This window comes from Tursiops truncatus, chromosome 2 (assembly GCF_011762595.2).
Source record: "Tursiops truncatus isolate mTurTru1 chromosome 2, mTurTru1.mat.Y, whole genome shotgun sequence".
In the NCBI taxonomy this organism is placed as follows: domain Eukaryota; kingdom Metazoa; phylum Chordata; class Mammalia; order Artiodactyla; family Delphinidae; genus Tursiops; species Tursiops truncatus.
Genome location: NC_047035.1, coordinates 123488345 through 123511292, shown reverse-complemented (window position 1 = coordinate 123511292; position 22948 = coordinate 123488345). Strand labels below are relative to the sequence as shown.

Sequence of the window (22948 nt, the reverse complement as noted above, 5' to 3'; positions counted from 1 at the left end):
AAACAAAACACACAACTATATGTTGACTACCAAAATTAATAAAAACCCCATAAAGGCACAGATTAAAGTATAGGGATGGAGAAAAATATATCATGCTGTACTGAGTTGAATAGTGTCCCCCCAAAATTCATATCCACTCTGAACCTCAGAATATGACCTTGCTTGGAAATAGTCTTCGCAGATGTAATTGATTAAGATGAGGCTCTACTGGATTAGGTGGCCCCTAAATCCAAAGACTGGTATCTTCATAAGAACATGTGGATGCACAGGCCACAGGGACTAACAGAGAATACCCTGTGAAGATGGAGGCAGAGGGAAGCGAAGCAGCTATAAGCCAAGGAGCCCCACGGATTGCCAACTGCACCAGTAAAGTGAGCACAGTCCTGCTGACATCTTGATCTCAGACTCTTGGCCTCTAGAACTGTGGGAGAATACATTTCTGTGGTTTGAAACCACCAGCTTGTAGTAATTTGTTACAGCATCCCTAGGAAACTGATACATGTGCTAACCATCATTAAAATACCTAGAGGAGCTATAGTAATTTCAGGCAAGTAGACTTCAGAAGAAGGACAATTATCATGGATAAAGAGGGGGATTATACAATGAAAAAGAGGTCAGTTTTCCAAGACATAACACTCCCCGCCTTTAGAGCCAAGAACAGTCTATGGAAACATGAGGACTAAACATCATGTGGTATTCTGAACAGAAGCCTGGGACAGAAAGAGAACATAGATGAAACTATGACAATCCGAGCAAAGGGTGGACTTTACTTATATGATGAATCAATGTTGGCTCATTAATTGTAACAAATATACCTACTATGTAAGATGTTAATAATAGGAGAAACTTGGTGTGGTTTACATTGGAACTGTCTACATCCTTTATAAAATTGTTCTGTCAATTTAAAACCATGACTAGATAATTTAAGAAAAAATTAGAAATGTCTCACAACATTTATGAAACATTTTACCTTAATAATTGTATTGTATTTAAAAAACAACTGACAATATTTTTAACTCACCAAATGCTCACAGATTAGAAAATATAACTAACATTTATGTTGGTGTTCTGAATTGGTCACTATCATACTCTGCTCATGTGAAGAAAACTGTTGTATCTTTTGGGAAAAAGAATTGATGATATTTGCAGAGATTTTTTTTTCCCCAACTATGTACATACCATTTGACTAAGTAATTCAATTTCTTGAGATGTTTCAAAAGGAAAGTGTCAAAATGGAAACAAAGGTTTTGGCCCCAAGATATCAGATATGAGACTTACTTACAATATTAAATATGACATGCCTTGTCTAATGTCTTGACAGCTAACATTTTCTTAGTAGAAGGCCACTTGGTTTTTAATACCTTATCTTTACAGGATATATGTCAAGAGCTAAGCAGAGCTAGAGAGAGCTGGGTGGCTAGTTTTGGAAGCAGCTGATTAAGACAAGCAGTTGATTAAGACAAGCCACAGTGAAAGTAACCGTCAAGTCTTGAACAACAAACTGAGATTGATCATAAAGCAAGAGGCAATAGAGGAGAAGTACCAGCCCCCCAGGTTTTGTTTTCCCTGCAGAAGTGCCAAGTGAGGGCTGGGTAGATCAGCTCGGATGGGTGGATCATCTCTGCCCAAGGACCCCCAAATAAGTGGCTCCTGACATTTTGTGTATGTACACAGAGGCCAAGAAGATGGAGGCAGGAAGGGCTAGAAGTGGGAAAGTACTGAGCCCTGAGTCGGGGTGAAGAAGTGTTCTCAAAGTCACCCACTCCTGATGATCAGGGGAGGCCCCTAGGGAAGGCCTCCAAGTGGAGATCCCTGGGCTGGGAATGCTGCTACGCCAGAGAGCATGTTCAGTAGGGCCTGAGTCCTGGACAGAGCTCCCCAGAGACTGCAACACGCTGGCTGTCAGCACCGCTGGTATGGGGAGAGAAGCTTCCTGGGAGGCTTGCTTTCTGAATTTTGTAACTACCTGTGGTCGGGCCTGAAAAATCACACATGGAATTCTGGCCTGGAGCTGGAGTCCTCAATATGTGTATCTATTAAAAGACAACTTTCCTGTTGCTGTTTGCATAGGAAAAATATGTTTATGTTCCCAAGGACAGTATGTATTTTTAACAAAATGATAGGTGGTCAAAACTTTTAAGTAACATTCCACTCACAATGGGCAGAACACTAAAATCCTATGGAGATGTTTTGAAACAAGTGCCAAGAATCAAAAAGGGGTGGACGTTAGAGAGATGCCATGTGACTGAGTGCAAAGCAGCTGTAGTTAAAAAACACACTCATTTGGTGCACAGGAAGCAATGTTATAATCATGGAGATGGTTAGGAAATTAATCGGGAGTTTCAGGTGGATAGGTACTACAGTACAATCTACCCTGTTTAAATTAATAAGAAAGAGCCTTCTGGTTATGATGCTCTAGCCAAACATTTAAAATTCAGGAACAGGTTACTGACCTGAAATAGGAGATGCCTATATCTGGATGATTAGAGGAACTTATTAACTCATGGATTCATTCAGTGACTATTTATTGAATGGTTACTAGGTCAAATGGTAAAACATGTTATTTTATACCCAAATAATTGATGAACTAGAGATTAGATCTAGAAAATTACTCCTGATTCAGCACAGAGAGAAAATGAGGTGGAAAGTATGGGATTTTCACAGTCAATGTTACTTTAAGAAATGATTACTGTAAACCCTGATGTCCAATGTAAGAGTCCTACAAGGAGAAGCTACAGAGAAGAGCATCAAAGAGGGCAGGCAGGTGAACAGTCTAAGTGATACAATTTCTAGAACTTCATGCACGAATTCTCAGATTGAATATTCACAAAAGTAAGGATAAACAAAAAAATCCATAGCCAGGCTCTTCATGGTAACTATGTAGAGCATCACAATTTCCATGGATCTGAGCAAATTCCAAATAGGATAAACTCAAAGAAATCCTTGGAAAGACACAAAGAGAAAGAACAACGAAATTGATATCAGTTTTCACAGAAACAAAAATGAGGCCCGAAGACAATGAGCTATTTTCATCAAAATACTAATAGAAAATGTTAACTATTGAGACATTAGACCAGCCATGTCACATGTAATCTTCAATATTATAAATAAGTCTCATTTTTGCCATCTTGGGGCCAAAGCCTTTGTTTCCAACTTGACACTCCAGGACACTGGAAGTCTATATTTAGCTAGGCAAGGCCCTACAGTAAGCACAAAATAAATACAATTTTCAAATAAATAGAAATGAAAGAGTTTACCACTCACAGGGTCTCACTGAAAAGAAAACAAAATCAGGAAGAGCAGTGAGAACAGAATGGAAATGCAAGAAACATGACAAAAAAGAAATTGTTAAACATGGCAGTAATTCTCAACAGTCTTTAATATTAATAATAATGAAACTTGCACTGATATATGAGGCACAGATTAAAATAAGGACTGAACAATTATTTATTTCAGGAATGAAAGAATAATATAACATTGGGATATTTATTAATGGGCTGAGGATTAAACATGGCAGATTAAATCTAATCATTTATCTTTCCTCTTTATTGTCTTCTGTTGACAAAAAAATTTTTTAGTGTTGTACAGAAAGAATAAGGGGAAAGGGTAAATGTGCTATTTCCTATTCCTTCTGCTAAGTATAGCTAAAAACACTAGAAGTTATATATTTGAAAATTACAAACATAAGAAGACATTGAAAGGTGGGGAGAAAAATGCAGATGGCCGAGGGAGATGGGAGTGCCATAGCAGTGAATTACCTGGACTTTCTTTATATCTCGTATATCTCAGACTGAGTACTATAGAAGCCAGCAATCTGGAAATGCCAGCAAGTACAAACAGAAAAAAAGGAACCCCAAGAAAACTCTGCCCTTTCTAGCCAAAGACCAAGAAAAGTTTTAGACAATAACATCTTTACTCCTGCCAAACACCACTGAAAATACTGTGGCCTGTCCCACTCTTTAGCCACTTCAAGGCTAAGCGGTGCCTAGACTAACAACAGCTCCGTCCGGCTGTAAGAGGAACTCAGTACCCCCCAGGGGTGGTGCCAAAGCAGGCAGAGTGTGTAGGCAGGACTTTCATCCTCAGTGGATGGTAACAGAAGCTCCTAGACCTACTCGTTGGAGACCATGTGGGAAGCGTGGCCTTTTCTCCTCTCAGAGTAATGAGGAGCCCTCATTCCCCACAGGCGTGGTGCCAGAGGAGGTTTAGTCGAAAAGTCTTTTACCAAGACCCAGAGGTAATGAAACCACCCTCCTGCAGTGACAGTGGAGGACATATGAGGATCAGTAATGAGACACTGCTCTCTCTCTCTCTCCCAAGTATAATCAGCGGAGGCCTACTGGGGGTCCTGAACCCCCACGTCAACCAGCAGGGGGTCTCTCCCTCCCTGGGAGTCAATGAAAACAGAGCGGACAAACCCGACTTCCACCCTTATCTGGCAGTAACGAAGAAGGCCCTTTTCCCTACCAGAATGGAATTGGAGGGTGCTAGATAAAACAGAAGAGTTAAAGGAGATCCAGATATTTGCAACATAATACACAGAACGTCCAGGTTTTGATAGAAAACAATTTATCATACCAAGACAAGGAATAAAAAATAAATAAATAGATGCCAGCACTAAGATAACAGAGATGTTAGAATCATCAAACAAAGATTTTTAAAGCAGCCATTATAAAAATTCAATAAGAATTATGAACACACTTGAAATATATGAAAACAATAGTCTCAGCAAAGAAATAGAAGATATAGGGAAAAACTGTTGATAAATGGAAATTTTGGAGTTGCAAAATACAATAACCAAAATAAAAGACTCAATGGATGGGCTCAACAGCAGAGTGGAGGTGACAGAGGAAAGAAGCAGTGACTTGAAAATGGAAATCACTCAATTTGAACAGCAGAGAGAAAATAAACTGAAAGAAAGAGTACTGAACACAGCCTCAGTGACCTGTGGAGCTATAACAAAAGACCTAGCATTCATGCAATCAGAGTTCCAAAACTCCAGAGACCCAGAGAAAGAAGTTGGGGCTGAAAAGTATTTCAAAAATAGTGGCTGAAATATCCCCCAATTTTACAAAACACATGAACTGACATTCATGAATCTGAGCAAATTCAAAATAGGATAAACCCAAAGAAATCCATAGAAAGGTACATCATAATCAAACTTCTGAAAACAAAAGACAAAGAAAAAAATTTGGAAGCACCCAGAGAGAAGTGACACACTATGAATAAAGGAAAAACAATTCAAGTGACAGAAAATCTCTCATTAGAAATGATGGAGGCCATAAGAAAATGGTGCAGTACTTCCAAGTGCTGAAAGAACTATCAACTGTGAATTCTATATCTGGTAAAAAAAAAAAAAAACCCTTCAGGAATGAAGAAGAAATCAAGACAATCTCAGATGAAGGAAAAGTAAGGGAATTTGTCACTAGCAGATCTATTTGAAAAAAAAAAAAAGGCTAAAGGATATTCTCTTTAAAAGAAGGAAACTTGGGGAGGAATATTCCAAGTAAAAAGATGTGGAACTTACCTCCCCAATGAACACATCAAAAACACATCTACATGTGGACAGTTCTCAATGAAAACTAACTGGAAATTGGCAGAGGACTCCTGTACAACCAAGGCTATAAGAAAGTTACACATGTAACTGGGTAGGAAGGGAAGAAAAGTGATTGGGTTGGGACCAATTTCCTTTGAAGAGTCTCAGAGGAAAAGGGAGATCACATAGGTGGACTCTCACCCTAGGGAGAGAGTAGGTCAAGCCACAGACTGGACATCCTACATATAGGAGAACAGCCCCCTCTGTGCCTTGGAGACCACCGGGAAAGACAGAAAGGCTGGAGAAGCCTAGACTCCACTCATGAGGACTGTGAAGGTGATGGCTTGCCCCTAGGCAGGGTGGGGGGTCGGGGGCTGCCCTGGAGGCTGCTGGGTTTCCTACAACCACCTTCCTACAACCACCATGTTCCGCAGCCTGAGCTGAGCAAATGCCATGGCCCTGCTCACTTCATGCCACAGGTGGCACTGGATCTAAGATGGCCAGAACGTGGAAAAAGACTCTTTAGAAGCCGTGTTGACCCAGAGTTGACCCAGTTGAAGCAGAGCCCTGGTGGGATGACAGTGGCCACTGTTGTTTACTCAAGCAGCACCCCTGAATCAGCTCAAATCTCCGACAGCAGTATGGCTGCTGGGTTTACCATGACTGCCTTGTTGTATATCCAAGCTGAGCAAAGGCTCCAACCTGCTCACTTCATAGCACAGCACCACACTAGATCTGGGGCAACCACATCCCAGAAAAGGATGAAACTGTGGGCTGTGTCTGAGTACAGCTGCAGAATCAAACATAGGCAGAGCATAGGACCTCTGTGAGTGCACAAGCCACACTTGATTCAGCACTCCCCTCATTTGGGGGGAAGGTCTCAGTGCAGGAAGAGGGAAAAACACACATTTAAGGGGGACACATTCACTGTGAACCCCCAGGGTAATATTCTTAGGTTATAAATAAATAAATAAATAAACAAACAAATAAATGGAACAGAGCCAGCTCAAGCCTGACCCTCAGGGTTTCCACTCCAGTAATGTGGGATTGGACCAGACACCCAATAGGGTGGAGATGGCCACTGACCAGAGAGGAAGTCCTGCCTCACACCAGGAGCCTGCTCTAGCTGCTCCAACTCCAGCCCCACCCCTACCAAAGTGATAGCTGCCAGCACACCCTGAGGAAAGACATGACTGGCATCCACATCAAATCCAGCAGCCCCACCAGAGACACAGTAAGCAACTGTTTCACCCTTAAGACCACAGTAAGCAACTGTTTCACCTAAATTCATAGAGGCAGAGAAAGTTAAGTAAAATGAAAAAGCAGAGAAACTGCTCTCAATTGAAAGAGCAAGAGAATACTCATGAAAAAATAAATAATGAAACAGAAATAAACAGTTTACCAGGTAAAGAATTCAAAGCATTGTTTATAAAAATTTTAAATGGATTAGTGAAAAGAATTGATATAAACAGTGAATATTTTAACAAGGATCTAGAAAATATTAAAAACTATCATAAAACAAGAATTCAGTAGCTGAAATAAAAAAACACATTAGAAGGAATGAATAGCAGACTAAATGATACAGAAGAAGCTATACATGATCTGGAATATAGAATAATGGAAATCATCCAATCAGAACAGCAAAAAGAAAAGCAAATTAAAAAAAATGAAAACAGTTTAAGAGATCTTTAGGATAACATTAGACATACCACCATTTGTATTATAGGGCTCTCAGAAGGAGAAGAGAGAGAAAAGGGGATAAAAGATGTATTTGAAGAAATTATGGCTAAAAATTTCCCAAGCCTGTAGAAGGACACAGACATTCAGACACAGGAAGCACAGAGGATCCCAAACAAGATGAATGCAAAAAGGCCACGCTAAGACATATAATTAAAATGATAAAGGCTAAAGATAAAGAGAGAACTCTAAAGCCAGCAAGAGAAAAACAAAGAGTCATATATAAAGGAACCCCTATAAGGCCATCAGCTGATTTCTCTATGGAAACTTCGAAGGCCAGAAGGAAGTAACAAGATATATTCAAAGTCCCAAAAGGGAAAAACCTGCAGCCTAGGATACTCTATCCAGGAATATTATCATTTAGAATAGAAGGAATGATAAAGACTTCTCAGATAAGCAAATCTAAGAGAGTTCATCAATGCTAAACCTATCTTTAAAAAAATGTCAAAGTGGAAAAGAATTAAGAATCTATAGGAAAGGGAAAATTCCACTAAGAAAGGCAATTGCATAGTAAAGACAGAGGATCAACCACTTAAATAAGCCAGCATGTAATTAAAAGACAAAAAGTTGTAAAAGTAATTATACTGACAGTAAACAAATAAGGGATAAACATGAAGATGTAAAATATGACATCAAAAACACAAAATGTGGTGGAAGGGAGTAAAAAATGTAGATTGTTTAGAATATGTTTGAACTTAAATGGCTACGAGTTTAAAAAAAGTAGATATGGTTATAGGTCAATATATGTGAACCTCATGATAACCACAAATCAAAAACCTACAATAGATACATGAAACCCCAAAAGCATGGAATCCAAACATACTACTAAAGAAAATCATCAAACTGCAACGGTAGAAACAAAAAGAAAAAGAAATGAAGAGAGAAGAATGACAAAAACAACTGGAAAACATGTACTAAAATGACAATAAGTACATGCTACAATCATTTCTTTAAATGTCAATGGACTAAAGGCTCCAATTAAAAGACATAGCCTGGCTGATTGGATAAAAAACAAGACCCTTCCATATGCTGCCTACAAGGGACTCCCTTCAGAGCTAGAGACATACACAGACTGAAAGTGAGGGGATGGAAAAAGATATTTCACGCAAATGCAAAGGACAGAAAGCAGGGGAGCAATACTCATATCAGACAAGACAGACTTTAAAACAAAGGCTATAATGAAAGACAAAGAAGGGCATTACATGATGTAAAAGGGATCAATACAAGAAGAGGACATGACACTTGTTAACATATATGCACCCAATTCAGGAACACTTAAATATATAAAACAAATACTAGGGCTTCCCTGGTGACGCAGTGGTTGAGAATCTGCCTGCCAAGGCAGGGGACACGGGTTCAAGCCCTGGTCTGGGAAGATCCCACATGCCACGGAGCAACTAGGCCCATGAGCCACAACTACTGAGCCTGCACGTCTGGAGCTTGTGCTCCACAACAAGAAAGGCTGTGACAGTGAGAGGCCCGTGCACCGCGATGAAGAGTGGCCCTGTTCACCGCAACTAGAGAAAGCCCATGCACAGAAATGAAGATCCAGCACAGCCAAAAATAAATAAATAAATAAATAAATAAATAAATAAAATTTTTTTAAAAACCCAAATACTAACAAACATGAAGAGAGAAATTGACAATAGTACGATAATAATACTACTTTGGGTTTTAACAGGAGAAACTATACCAATTTCCTATTTTATGGTCTTAAAACAATTCTTCATTTTACCTAGTCTCTTATTGCACCCAATTTAGTCTAGTGAGTATTTTGCCATCTCTTTCATACGTTCAGTCAGCACTGTTACACAGTCAAGGTTAGGAAGGTGATTCACATGAAGAAATTTATGGTGCTTTTGTGAAATACAAGTAATTGATAGATTTTTAGGGACATTGTTATTGAATGTATTATTCTCTACAGTGATACCTCAGAATGCACATACATCATCCCTAGTTTAAGTTCTTTCCATTTGGCATTTATGGTATAAGTAGAATACTTCTGGTAAACTTAGGTAGTGAAAGGTTTCAGGTGCATGTGCACAACAATAAATGTATTATTTATTGACAAAAAACACAATAATCTAAGATTCTATCTTAAGAAGCTAGAAAAAGAAGAGCAAAGTAAACCTAAAGTAAGTAAAGAAAATAATTAGGGTGAGAGCAGAAATTAATAAAATAGAAAACAGACAAATGATAAAGAAAAATAAATAAAACCAAAAACAGATTCTTTGAAAATATCAATAAAAGCAATCAACCTCTTTGTAGACTTATTAAGAAAAGACAAAAAGGGGGCTTCCCTGGTGGCGCAGTGGTTGACAGTCCGCCTGCCGATGGGACACGGGTTCGTGCCCCGGTCCGGGAAGATCCCATGTGCCGCAGAGTGGCTGGGCCCATGAGCCATGGCCGCTGAGCCTGCACTCCACAATGGGAGAGGCCACAACAGTGAGAGGCCCGCGTACCACAAAAAAAAAAAAGACAAAAAGACACAAACTACCAATATCAGGAGATAAAGATGGAGCATAACTACATATACTACAGACTTCAAAATTATAGTAAGGGAACATTGTAGGCATTTTTGTTACTAAATTTGACAACTTAGGTGAAATGGACAAACTTCTCAAAATACATAAATTAGCAAAACTGTCATGAGAAGAAGTAGAAATCTAAATAGCCTTATGCTTGTTAAAGAAATTATATTTATCATTAAAATCTAAGGGAAACTTCAAGGGCAGATGGCTTCTTTGATGAATTCTAGAAAATAATTAAGTAAGAAATGATAATTACCCTACAAAAAAATCCTTCAAAACTTAGAGAATGAGGGAGCGTGTTGTAGCCTCATTGTGCACTGAAACTAAGACCAGACAAGAAAAGGACATTATACAGCAAACACTCATGAACCTAGACAGAAATCCTCATCAAAAATATTAGGAAGTCAAATCCACAGATATATTAAAAATGTAAGCAACATGACCAAGTAATGTTTATCCTGGGAATGCAAAGATTGCTTAACATTTGAAGATCAATGTCATCTACCACATTAAAACCATAAAGAAGAAAATCCGCATGATTTACTCCATAGATATACAACAACAACAAAAGCATCTGACAAAATTCCACTTCATTCTTGATAAAATTTCCCACAAACTGCGAACGGAAGGCATATTTCTTAATCTGTTGAAGGGTACCTAGAGAAAACTTTTGTTTTTGTTTTTTGATTTTTTTTAAAAAATGTAAAGCCATCATAAACTTACAGAGAAGTTTGAAGAACTTCACAATGAACTTTACCCTGAACCATTTGTGCATAAGAAGCCAAGCTGATGACTATCATCCTCAAAGAGCTGAGTGTTTTTCACACATGCAAGGAGACTTTCCTATGTTATTACAATACAATCATTAAAATCAGGAAATAGATATTAAATTACTACTCTGCAATCTTCAGATCCCATTCAAGATCCACCAATTGCCCCACTAATATCTCTTACAGTTCAGGATCATACATGCATTAAGAATCCCTGACTCTTCAGTTTCCTTCAGTTTGGGGTAGTTCCTCAGTCTTTCCTGACTTTGATGACGTTGGCACTTTTAAATATTACAGGGCAGTTGGGTTGTATTTGGTCTGTCAATTGAAATTTGTTTGATGTTTTCTCATGATTACATTCAGGTTATACATCTTTGTTAGGCATGTCATAGAACTGATACAGTATTCTTCTCAATGTATTATATCATGGGACACATTATTTTGATTTATTTCATTCTTTAATTTATTTGTATTGATCACTTGATTATGGTGGTGTTTGCCAGCTATACTGTAAAGTTTCTTCTTCATAATTAGTATTTTGTGGGGAATGTAATTAAAAGCTATGTAAATATGCCATTTGTGATTAAACATTTCATTAGCTAATTGATTATTATGCATTTACTCATATTTTCCTGTTCTTTTTCTATGGGTTGTAGCTCATTATTGTCATTATTAATTTTTATGCTCAAATTTTTTTCCAAAATTGGGCAGCGCAAACACATTCAAGCTGGATTCTGTGTCTCTTTGACATGTCCCCATCATTCTTTAAACACTTCCTGTTCTCTGGCACAAGGTATTTCAATCTTACCTTGTACTTTCCTGGCCCATCTCAAGAATCAACCCTTTTCCCAAAGAGCCATGGCTCCTTTTAGTTAGAAAATCATACAGAGAATTCATGATCTGGGTGCAGGGGTGCAATAGCTGATTGCTATTGGGCTGTCATTGTTCTTAGGCATTCTTGATGGATAGAACTTGAGAATATATGTACATATGTGTATATATGTAGGTGTACAGAAAAATATACATACAGTATATGCATATATATGTGTATGTACATATTTGTACTTATCTATACATTTTGAAAATCATTAATTCACACAAATATTTTTGACCACAATCTCACACCACAGGGATTATTTCTCTGTCTTTTAGCATTTGTAACTCCCATCTCCAAAGAGAGAAATCTGGCTTCCATTATCTTTAATGTACTTACTCATTTGATAAGTGCCCCACTGTATATCCAATCTCTTGCTGCTGCCACTACCCTCCACACTTTCTGCTCTCCCTGTTCAGGATCTGAATCTCATTTTGGGCCATCCCAGAATGTGGATGCCATCCTTACTCTTCTCGAGTTCTGAGTTTCCATGACAGGTCACCCCAACACATGGATGCCCACATCTTCTCCCCTTGCACAGTGTTAGGATGCCTTCCTAATGCTGCTTGGGCTCCAATTCCTTATTCCAGGCTGACCCACATTAGTGGATGCCTTTCTCATCCTGCCTGGGCTTAGACCCACACTCAGGGTAGTCCCCATGTCTGGATATTCTCCTACCCTCTGAGACCCTTACTGCCACATGAGGCCTCCTGCCATTGGGACGTGGCTTCACTTTGCCTTGGCTCTGATGTCAAACACAGGCTGCTTTGTCCACATCAATGCCTTCCTCATCTCCCATGCGCTCTGACACCCATGCCAGGCTGTCTGTCCCCAGTGATACCCTCCTTACTTTTGCTTTGGCTGTGACATCCAAACTCACCTTTCCACCCAAAAAGATGTCTTTTTTCATCCACTTGAGCTATGAACCCTCATGCTCTCCTCACACTGCCTGGGCTCCTCATTCCATGCCAGATGCGTATCTTGTACTGCCCTACCCTTAAGACTGAAATTTTCAGAGAGGTGCAAAAGGGGGCAAAGAGTAAAGGGTAGAGAGAACAGAGGAAAAATAAGAGGAAGATGTTAACATCATACTTAACGGTAAAAACAACAACAACAACACCTGAACATTTTCCCTTAATATTGGAATAAAGCAAGGGTATCCACTCTCACCACTTCTATTCCACATTGCCCTGGAGGTCTCTGTCAGGGCTGTAAGGCAAGAAAAAGAAATAAAAAGCATCCAGAAAGGAGAGGAAGAAGTAAAACTATCTATATTCAGAGATTATATGATTGACTTTTTTGATGTAATCCTAAGGAATCTACAAAAATTTTTATCAAAATAATAGTGCATTGAGCAAGGTTATAGGATGCAATGTGAATATATTAAAATCAATTATATTTCTATATACTACCAACAAACAACTGGACAATGAAGTATTAAAAATAGCATTAATAACAGCATAAAATATGAAATAATTAGGGATATATTTACTGAATCAAATGCAAGACTTTGCACGGAAATCTACAAAGTATTTCTGAGAAAAATTAAATATGATCTATTATAAATAAATAGGGAGATGCAGAGTTTTCACAGATTGGAGGATTCAATACTGTTAAGATACCAATTTTGGACTTCCCTGTGACGTAGTGGTTGAGAGTCCGCCTGCCGATGCAGGGGACGCGGGTTCGTGCCCCGGTCAGGGAGGATCCCACATGCCGCGGAGCGGCTGGGCCTGTGAGCCATGGACACTGAGCCTGCGCGTCCGGAGCCTGTGCTCCGCAACGGGAGAGGCCACAACAGTGAGAGGCCCGCGTACCACAAAAAAACAAAACAAAACAAAAAAAACCCAATTTTCCCTGAATTCATCTATAGATTTTATGTAATATGAATTAAAATCCCGTGAAGCTTCTTTATAGAAATTGAAAAGATCATTCTAAAATGTCTATGAAATGCAAAAAACTTCAAATAGTCAAAAACATTTTTTAAGAAGAAGATCAAAGTTGGATAATTTACTTTACAGCTACATTAATCAGAACAACATGGAATTGGTGAAAGAATACATGTGTAAGTCAATGAAACAGAGTAAATGAAATAAAGCCCCCAAAATACACCCACATATATAAGGTCTATTGATTCTCAACAAAAATGTAGAAGTAACTCAATGGAAGAAAGAATAATATTTTCAACAAATTGTGTTGAAACAAGTGGACATCCACGTGGAAGAAAAGAACCTTGACCCTTACTCACATTATCTACAAAAATTTAGCTCTAAGTATATCAAAGGTGTAAATATGAATGCTAACTTTTTAAAGAAAACCCAGAGAAACTCTTAACTTCTGATTAGGTAAAGTTTTCTTAGGTGGGATACCAAAAGTCTGACCCATAATAGATAAAGATTGATAAACTGAACTTCATCTAAATTAAATTCTTCTTTTCTTTGAAAGACACTATCAAAGAAAGCAAACAGAAAGGCCACAGAATAGCAGAAAATATTCTCATTACATATATTTTATAAAGGATTTGTATCTAAAATATATAGAGAACTCATATCTCAATAAAAAAGACTAAGAATGCAATTTAAAAATGGGAAAAATTTTATATATTCAAAAAGAAGATAAGAATGGCCAGTAGGCAAATGAAATACGTTTACATGTCATCAGGAAAGTACAAATTCAAACCTCATGAAATACCACTGCACGCCCACCAGGATTGATGGGGGGGATGTGGAAGAGCCACTTATGCATTGCTGGTGAAATGTAAAATTCTTCAATTACTTTGGAAAATATTTTAGCAGTTCCTTACCTAAGAGAAATGAAACCATATGTCCACACAAAGACTTGTACATGACTTTGTATTCATAATGGCCCAAACTAGAAAGGTCCATCAACAGATGAATGGATAAACAAATTGTGGAATAAACACACAATGGAATGCTACCCAGCAGTAAAACAAACTATGGATCTGCAACAAGGACGACGGATGTCAGAAACATTATACTGAAAGAAAGAAGCCAGCCATAAAATAACATATACTGTGTAATGCCACTTATATGGCATGCTGGAACAGGCAAAAAAAAAAAAAAAAAAAATCTATAATGACAGAAGTTAGGTCAGTGCTTATCTGGATCCGGAATGGCATGTATGCTAAAGGGTTGAGCTGGAATTTTGGGGATGATAGAAATGTACACTGGTCTACACATTTTTCAAAAATCATCTAATTATATATTTAACTTTTAATTTCACATGTCATACTTCAAATTGATTGAGTTATTTTAAAGAGCTTTAAAATATATTATCGGAAACTTTGATACTGTTTAAAAAGACAACTTGACATTCTATATGTAAGGGGCAAAACACAGTTTGGTGAAGGCCTTTTGGTAAGCCCAAATGCACAAACATGGACTAGGTAAAGTGATCATGTGATGCTCTTCATCTATTTTCCCCCTTTCCTGCTTCCTACCTTTAGGACCCCGAAATGTTATTCTAGCCTGTTTAAAACCACTTTACTATGAACAAAATTGCATTCATCTCCTTTTTCTTCTGACATGAAAATTTATCCTTTGTAAGACCCTTAAAGCCTTTTTCTCTTTCTGTAGAAAATAAAGAACTGCATCAGTTATTTCCAGCTGATTTGGCTAATATGTTAGCACCATCTAGTAAAGATATGAAAATACTCTTGGTTTCAGGAATCCTGGCAAGAGAGTGGAAGGATGGGGTTACCTGGGGTTCAGGGCACATCCAATCCTCCAAGAAGGCTGTGGGAGGAGCTGAGACAGGAGGGTAACCAAGGGTTGCACGCCCCAACTTTGTTGCTCATGTAGGTGTAAGTTGGCCAGCAACTGTGATGAGCTTCATGGACCAGTGTATCTTGATTATACCAGTGTACACTTACTGCAATGTTTCTCTTAGATTTTGCCTTCGTTTTAACAAAGACTGCATTTTAGGTGACACTTTTAGTGATTTGCCAATGGGTTTATGACTTAGCCTGTGTTCACCAGAAAACATATCCTGAGGCAAAATTGAAGTGCTATTGCTTTTCTAGGGTGTGTAATACTGATGAAAACAGGAGTGAAGGAAAAGGGGATCCAGGCATGGAAGGAAAGGGAAAAGAAAGGAGTTACTATGGCATCTCAGGACATTTCATAGGGAGAAATGGAGAATCATTTACCCCCTGGCTCCCATCTTCTGTTTATCTAAGGTCCACCCCATGGATGGCAAATGCTACAGTAATTTCAGATTGCACATTTGTGAGTACTGAGTAGGTCCTGTTGCATTTGGACCTCATTGCTAACTGAGAAGCCTGAAGGTGGGAGGTGAGAGACAAGCAATGTGGACAGGTGGTGAGGGTTGTGGATTTGTTCCCATGTAAAGCTGATCAGAGCTCTTGTAGAACTGCATGGTGAAGCAGGAACTGGAATGAAAAATAAGGTCAAGATACTCAGAGACTTGTTGAAGCCAAGATCTGAGGTGTTACATGGTTGGATGACAATAACATTTGTAATGTTGTTTTCAAGTTTTAGAACATATAAAATAGTAGAAAGGGGGATCATTCTTGCTATGTTGTTGGTTTTTCTCAAGCACCTTATTCTCACTGTTTGTTTTCTATAGCCATGATCCCCAACAGGGCATTTCTCTAAAAGAGGTACATGCAAACAGGAGAAAGAGACTGAAACATGAATGTGGAGGGGAAGGTATGATAATGCAAATCTAAGTTTCCTGATAATTCCATTGCACATGAACAGGACACAGAATACAAGTAGTTGTAAATAGACTTTTCCAGAAAATAATTAGGGAGCTAAATTTATCTCTTAACCTTATCTTAATACCAACCATTCAACTTCTGTGGTTACATTTTCTGTTCCAAAAATAAAATTTTTGATTTTTTTAAAAAAGGCAATGATATTTAAAATTAATGTCAGAAACATGCCAACTTGAGAACCAGGGCCTAGATTTAGATATTTACCCATATAAAGTCTTGACAATAGAAAAGAAAACCTTAAGCTTTGTAGAAAAAGTAATTAATACAGAGAAGCAGTTACGTATAATTAACCATTCATTAGGTCCTGGAATGGCCCAAGGTAGCCTATCAAGCAGAAAATGGACTTGATTTGTAAGTGTTTTTGGTTGACCACAAGTAGGAATGTGTAATCATCTTCTTCAGTATTAGAAGTGTGAAGCACAGAGGACCATTCAGTAAAGAAAAATATATGACCTATGACTCTGGGTGAGCAGACATTCCTCAGGTACACAGTGGTGACATACAGGGCAGGGTGGACCGTGGTGCACATCGGTCTGTTTCTTGGCCAAGGCGCAGGAGGTTCTCTTCTAAGATGAGAACCAAAGGATGGGGGCCAGTCATAGCGAAAACGAGGTTCCTTGCCTTATACTAAGAACCACGGACAGCTCCAGGCTGCACCAGAAAAGGCACATTATTTTCCCATTCCTGGGATGATAGTCCAGGGTCTCCACGTCTGATTCGGACTCCAGCTTCCCGTTAATAAAGCAAACGTGCATATCCAGGCCTCTCTTTAACACTCATTATAAATGTATTTATGTTAAGTAGGGAGGGCACAGGGCTCACATGAAATGTTCAGGGGGTGAGAGTAATAGTTTAAAGAACCAATTTAAAAAATGGTTTTATATTGCATAAATAATTAATCGGGCCGCCATGCAAGGGGCTGGATGACGGGTCAGGCGGGAAAGCCCGTGGGTGGGGGCAGGGGCGGGGATCCCCGCATCGCTGTTAGAATGCTCGGTGACTGTGGGGGAGAGCGGATCCCACACAGGTTAGGTCAGAGGAGCAGCGCCATGTGCTCCAGGCTCCCGGCTCTCCTGCTGCCCATCTGGCTCTCCTGGACCCTGGGGACGCGAGGCTCAGAGCCCCGCAGGTGAGGTAGGGGCTTCCCCCGGGCCACACAGCCTCCCTCTCTGCTCCGTAGCTCGCAGTCCCGCGGGCAGCGGCGCTCCGCTGCACTCGTGGGCTCGGCCTGAGCCGCAGCTGGGCGGGGGTCGTAGCGTAGGGGTCGGGCCGGGGAGGGGGCGGGGGGAAGCGGAGAGCGTTTCCTTCGCGGTCTCTGCCCACGTCGCCGTCGCCGATGATCCTCTCCTTCCTGGGTCTCACGGAGCCCAGAGGAGCTGGCAGCGCCAGCCCTGCCCTGCGCCGCGCAGCCGCGGCTCCGGCTTGCTGTCCCCGGCCGGGCTTCGGGTCTCGCTCCGCAGCTGCCGAGGCAGGAGGCAGCGCTCGGCCTCCGGCTCGGCCTCCGGCTCGCTCTCTCTCCTCCCCCCTCCCCTAGCTCCCGCGCCCGCTGCTCCTCCTCTCCCCGCGCCCGCTCCTCCTCCTCCTCCCCTCCCCCTCCCCCTGCGCCCTCCTCCGCTCCGGGCCAGCGCGGCGGCGGCGGCAGCAGCAGGAGCAGCCCCGGCTGCGGGTCGCGACGGCGGCGGGGCGCCCCCTCCCCCGTGCCGGGGCGCGGCGGAGGGATGTGGGGCTTTGCGGGAGGAAGGCTTTTCGGCATCTTCTCGGCCCCAGTGCTGGTGGCGGTGGTGTGCTGCGCCCAGAGGTAGGGTCGCGGGTGGGTTGACGGGAAGCGGGCCGGGCGCCGGGCAGGGCGCGCGGGTGTGCGCGCTGGGCGCTGGCGGGTGAGCCGCCGCCTGACCTCGCTCTCTCTGGCCCCCATCCCTCCCGCAGCGTGAACGATCCTGGGAACATGTCCTTTGTGAAGGAGACGGTGGACAAGCTGTTGAAAGGCTACGACATTCGCCTAAGACCCGACTTCGGGGGTAAGTAGGGTGTGCGCGGCCGCTGCGGGCAGCGCGACCCACCGCGCTGGCGGCCTGGGTGGAGGAGGGAGGCGGGGGCCGCTTCCGCCGAGCTGCGGCGGGGTGGGGAGGGGGGCACTTCGCTTGCACCCCCTCCTCGGATAGCCCCCCATCCTCAGAGCAGCTGCAGCCGGTGCCCGAGCCAGGCTGATCACCGTGTCGTGCGCTTCCCGCAGGTCCCCCGGTCTGCGTGGGGATGAACATCGACATCGCCAGCATAGACATGGTTTCCGAAGTCAACATGGTGAGTGCCTGCCCTCCCCAGGGCTGTCCCCGAGCCCCTGCCCCGCTGTCTGGGCCCACAGGCGTCCACAGTACCGGGCCAGAGGCCTCCTCTGCCGGGCTGAGCTTCCCGGGCCGAGCTTCCCGGGCCCGCAGAGGGAGCGGCGCTCCCGGGCGCAGGTCTCCTGTTCTCGAGGCTCCCTCCGCCCGCCTGAGTGCGCGGGGGTAGTCGTTGGCGTCAGAGCCGCGCGGAGGGCGCACCCTTCCCGCCATAGGAAGGGGTCCTGGGCTCACCCGAGGCTGGGCTTTCACCGCCGCCCTGGTACTGCCAGCTCCTCCCGCCGTCGGTCCCCTGGTCCTGAGGCTGCCCCAGTGCCTTCTCGCCTCCTTAGCAACAGGCGCCGGGGAGCGGGGGAGGAGAGGAGAGTTGTGGGGGTGGCTCGTATACTAGGTAAGAGCTGCTTAAGGGTTCCTTTGTTGTCTTTTGGAAAGAGGTACTGGCCGCCGGAAAGCGCGGTGGGCGGTGGGTCTGTGTGTTCCTGGCTGTCTCGGGTCAGTTTCCTTGGTGTCAGTGGCTTTTCCGAGGGCAGGCTCGTGACAGTGAAACCCGGTCCCCATCCACCAGGCTCTGTCAGAGGTGCTGACGGCCCGGGCGGCTCTGAGAACTGGAGGACCTGGGCAGCTTACGGGCTTTCTCTGCCCGGAGAGTCGAAGGCGAGGGAACCAAGTGTCCCTTAGGGCTATGTTAACGGTGTTAACGGTGACGGAATTCAGTATTCTGACCTGTGGAAAGTGGAGGTCCGTGTCCCGAGGTGCGAAGTGGGTGTCACGGGCTTTTGCTCAGGATCCTTTAAGACAACAGGCAATAAGGAGAAAAATGACCCCTTTCATTTGTTAATTGAGCTGAAATACCAGGGGATTTGGAAACGGGTTTAAGTTTCTGTTGAGTGACACTTTAGAAATTATAAGAATGAGAATTTGGAAAAAATATATTTTTTTGAAGAAATCGTTTGGCAACTTTTTTTCTAAAATATAACACCGAGAATATAATGAGGCATGAGATAGACTCGATAGATTTCTCCAGTCTGCTGGACATCAGAGCCACATGGGCAAACTTGTTTTAAATGCATGCTCCCAGGCTCTGATTCTGATCCAGTGGTGTGGAGTGGAATCTGGGGGTCTCTGCATTTAAAACTAGTGCTCCAGATTTTTTTTAAGCAGGTGTTTTGTGAACAATATTTTGAGAAACATTGCAATAACATAGAAATGTGGTTGTTTACAAATAAACTAAAACCATGATTTTTAAATAGACTGTTTAACAAGATATATTTAAAAATATATCCTAGTATGGATTTTGTAGAAAGAAATCTGACTACACGAAACTATATTTTTTATCAATTTTTCACTCTTAACCTAAAGATTTTAAAATTATAATGTGTGATTTTAAAAAAAAGTACCTTTCTTTCAATGTATATCACTAAGGACATTTATATACAAGTGTTAATAGTAAATAAATAAATAAATAAAGTGTTAATAATAAAAGCGTTAGCAAGAAACAGACTTTACATACATTACACTAAAAACATCACATATATTTTACTTTTTGTAATTTTGTAAAAATAATTCTGTCAAAATATGTTTTGTTTTATGACCTTAAGGAAACAAGTTAATATATTCAAGATTTACTCTGTAGTCTGTGATTTCCTTTATTGGCAACTGCACATTCTATAGAGAAGACAGTTTTGTACAGAAGTTAATCGAGTTATTTAGTGGATTTTTATGTCAAAAATTATATTGGATGTCAAATGATGGAGAGAATATACTGATGTGGCGCTTTAAGAACTCTGTATATTACTAAAACAACCAGGGGAATGGGGAGAATGTCTTGTTGTAGATCATTGCAAATTTTCTTTAAATTAATTTTTAAACTTAGTTATCCACTAGTTTAGACATCATGCTGATACTTAGTACCTTAAAAACTTCATAAGTAATTGCCTAATTCATGCACTATGAATTGAGGTGTCCCAATTTTCTCTGGAACCAATAATAGAAAGCAAATCGAGGATACAAACCATTATATTGGATAATCTTTAAGCGCATATCCCAAAGCCAGTAATTATGCATAATGTAGCCATAGTATACTTGTATGCTTTTTTTTTTGCATTCTCATGATGGAAATTTTTGTGGTTCTCTACACTAAGTTTATTATAAAGAAAAACTGGGGATTGATGGGATGGGAGATTGAAGGCCATTGGACAGATGTACTGACTGGCATCTGAAATATCTTCCACAAGTGGATTAGTAAAACCATTCGCTAGAAAAATCTGATTTCCCTTAACTCGTGATCAGGATCATAGCTCATGATCATAGCTATGATATTTGATTTTTTTTAATTGAAGGAACTTCAAATATAGCAATGATTAAGTATCATTTTGGAGGTAACATTTTATAGGGAAAGAACAGAGAGTATGTGAGCATAAGATTAAACCCATCACTCAATCATGTTGCTTAAAAACAATGAATTATATTTATGAGCTTCCTTAATCACCTTACTAGTTTCACAAAACTAAGTGTTGTTAGCTTATGAAACTAAATAAGAAATGGTCTTGCTTTAAGGATGGTACAGCTAGTAGAGGAGATATGTCAAATAGTTGTAACAAAAGTAGGTGAGTCCCATTTAGAGGAACAAAAGAAAGGGGTATGGCCTAAGAGAGAGAGGGAAGGAAGAAGGGAGGGAAGGAGGCAGAAAGAGGGAGGGGGAGAGAGAGATATATTGAGATTACTTCTGACATGGAAAGCCTAATGAAAGAACTTAAGAAATGATATCTAAATTGGGTGGGTGAATAGTGGGGAATAGAATTGTGACTGGCATAGATAGAAGAGGATGTTCTGGGTTAGGGAAGAAATTGGCAAAACTACTGATGGATAGATCTGCAGGATAGGAGATTGTGAAGGAGACTCAAAAGATGAAATTGGAAAAGTAGGACAAACCCCTGTTCACCTAGGCCCTTCTCTGCCTTGCCAAGGGTTTCAGATGTTAATTTTCAAAAATTAAGGAGCCTGTAAATGTTTTTAAGCAGGTGATTGACATGATTTAAGATGTGGTTTAGAATGAATATTTTGGCCAAAATGTTAATTTAGATAGAGGAGTGAGAATGATGAGTTAGAAGAGCAAAGTTCACTAGAAAATTCAGGGTAAATGATCATAGAAAGTTGTTCTTTGAAATTTTCTTCTCAAAATTTCATAGATATGCTTTTGAAAACATATATTTAGTGAAATAAAGATTCATTAATATCTGAAATAAAGATATGCAAAACATGTATATCTCAAGATGGGACAGATATGTGCTTGTCAGTGAGCATGTTGGGGGTGAATATAAAGAATATTGTTACTTTTCTCTTTAAACTATTATAAAGCACAGTCTTTATCTGTTGATTGTGCATATAGATAATGCCTCCAAATAATGCCTCTGACCTCAAAGAATTAAATAATTAGATACATTATGCATATACATGTATATGTCATTGTGCATTTTGGTGTTTTGTATTAACAATCTAAAAATGGATTTTAATATTTTAATACTTAACATTATTTTACCATAACATGTTTCACTGATAAAGGAGATAGTCTACATTTCCATTGTTCCTAATCTTCTAATTTTTCTTTTCACGTACTTTTTTAAAATTGATATAGTTAATTTACAATGTTGTGTTAGTTTCTAGTGTACAGCAAAGTGACTCAGTTATACATGTATATGTATACATGTATATACATACATACATATATATATTCTTTTTCAGATTCTTTTCCATTATAGGTTATTACAAGATATTGAGTATAGTTCCCTGTGCTATACAGTAGGTCCTTGTTGTTTATCTATTTTATATATAGTAATGTGTATATGATAATCCCAAACTCCTAATTTGCCACTTCTTACTTTTTAGTTAGCTGACTTGACAGAAGTCAAACAAAAAACCATTTTCTTTTACATAACTTCCCTTGTTCTCTAGCTCTTGTTTTAAAATTTCAAACAATCTTTTAAAACTATACATGGTTACGTAATTATTGGGATTTAGTTTACATATTACTTTCTTTTCTTTTAAGTTTATTTATTATTTATTTATTTATTTTTGGGTTTTCGTTGCTGTGTGCAGGCTTTCTCTAGTTGTGGCAAGTGGGAGCTACTCTTTGTTGCGGTGTGTAGGCTTCTCACTGCAGTGGCTTCTCTTGTTGCGGAGCACAGGCTCTAGGCATGAGGGCTTCAGTAGTTGTGGTGCGCGGGCTCAGTAGTTGTGGCTTGTGGGCTCTAGAGCACAGGCTCAGTAGTTGTGGTGCACGGGTTGAGTTGCTCAGCGGCATGTGGGATCCTCCCGGAGGAGGCTCAAACCCATTTCCCCTGCACTGGCAGGCGGATTAAGAGAGATTGTACTTATGGAAGAACACTGTCTACTGAAAACTTTT

At 40.6% G+C, this 22948-nt stretch overlaps 1 protein-coding gene across 2 annotated transcripts in view; it reads left to right on the top strand.

Moving 5' to 3' along the window:
* The first annotated feature begins 17256 nt into the window (after positions 1-17256).
* The window catches only part of GABRB3 (gamma-aminobutyric acid type A receptor subunit beta3), a 231380-nt gene continuing 225688 nt past the window's right edge, over positions 17257-22948 (top strand). Inside the window, exons 1-3 of one of the 2 annotated variants that reach the window (XM_033852634.2) lie at positions 17257-17336; positions 18134-18225; positions 18441-18508. In XM_033852634.2, coding sequence (XP_033708525.1) covers positions 17257-17336; positions 18134-18225; positions 18441-18508 — 240 coding nt within the window. Of the gene's footprint in view, positions 17337-17925; positions 18006-18133; positions 18226-18440; positions 18509-22948 lie in introns of those variants that run through there. The other variant, XM_033852633.2, reaches the window with a different exon arrangement.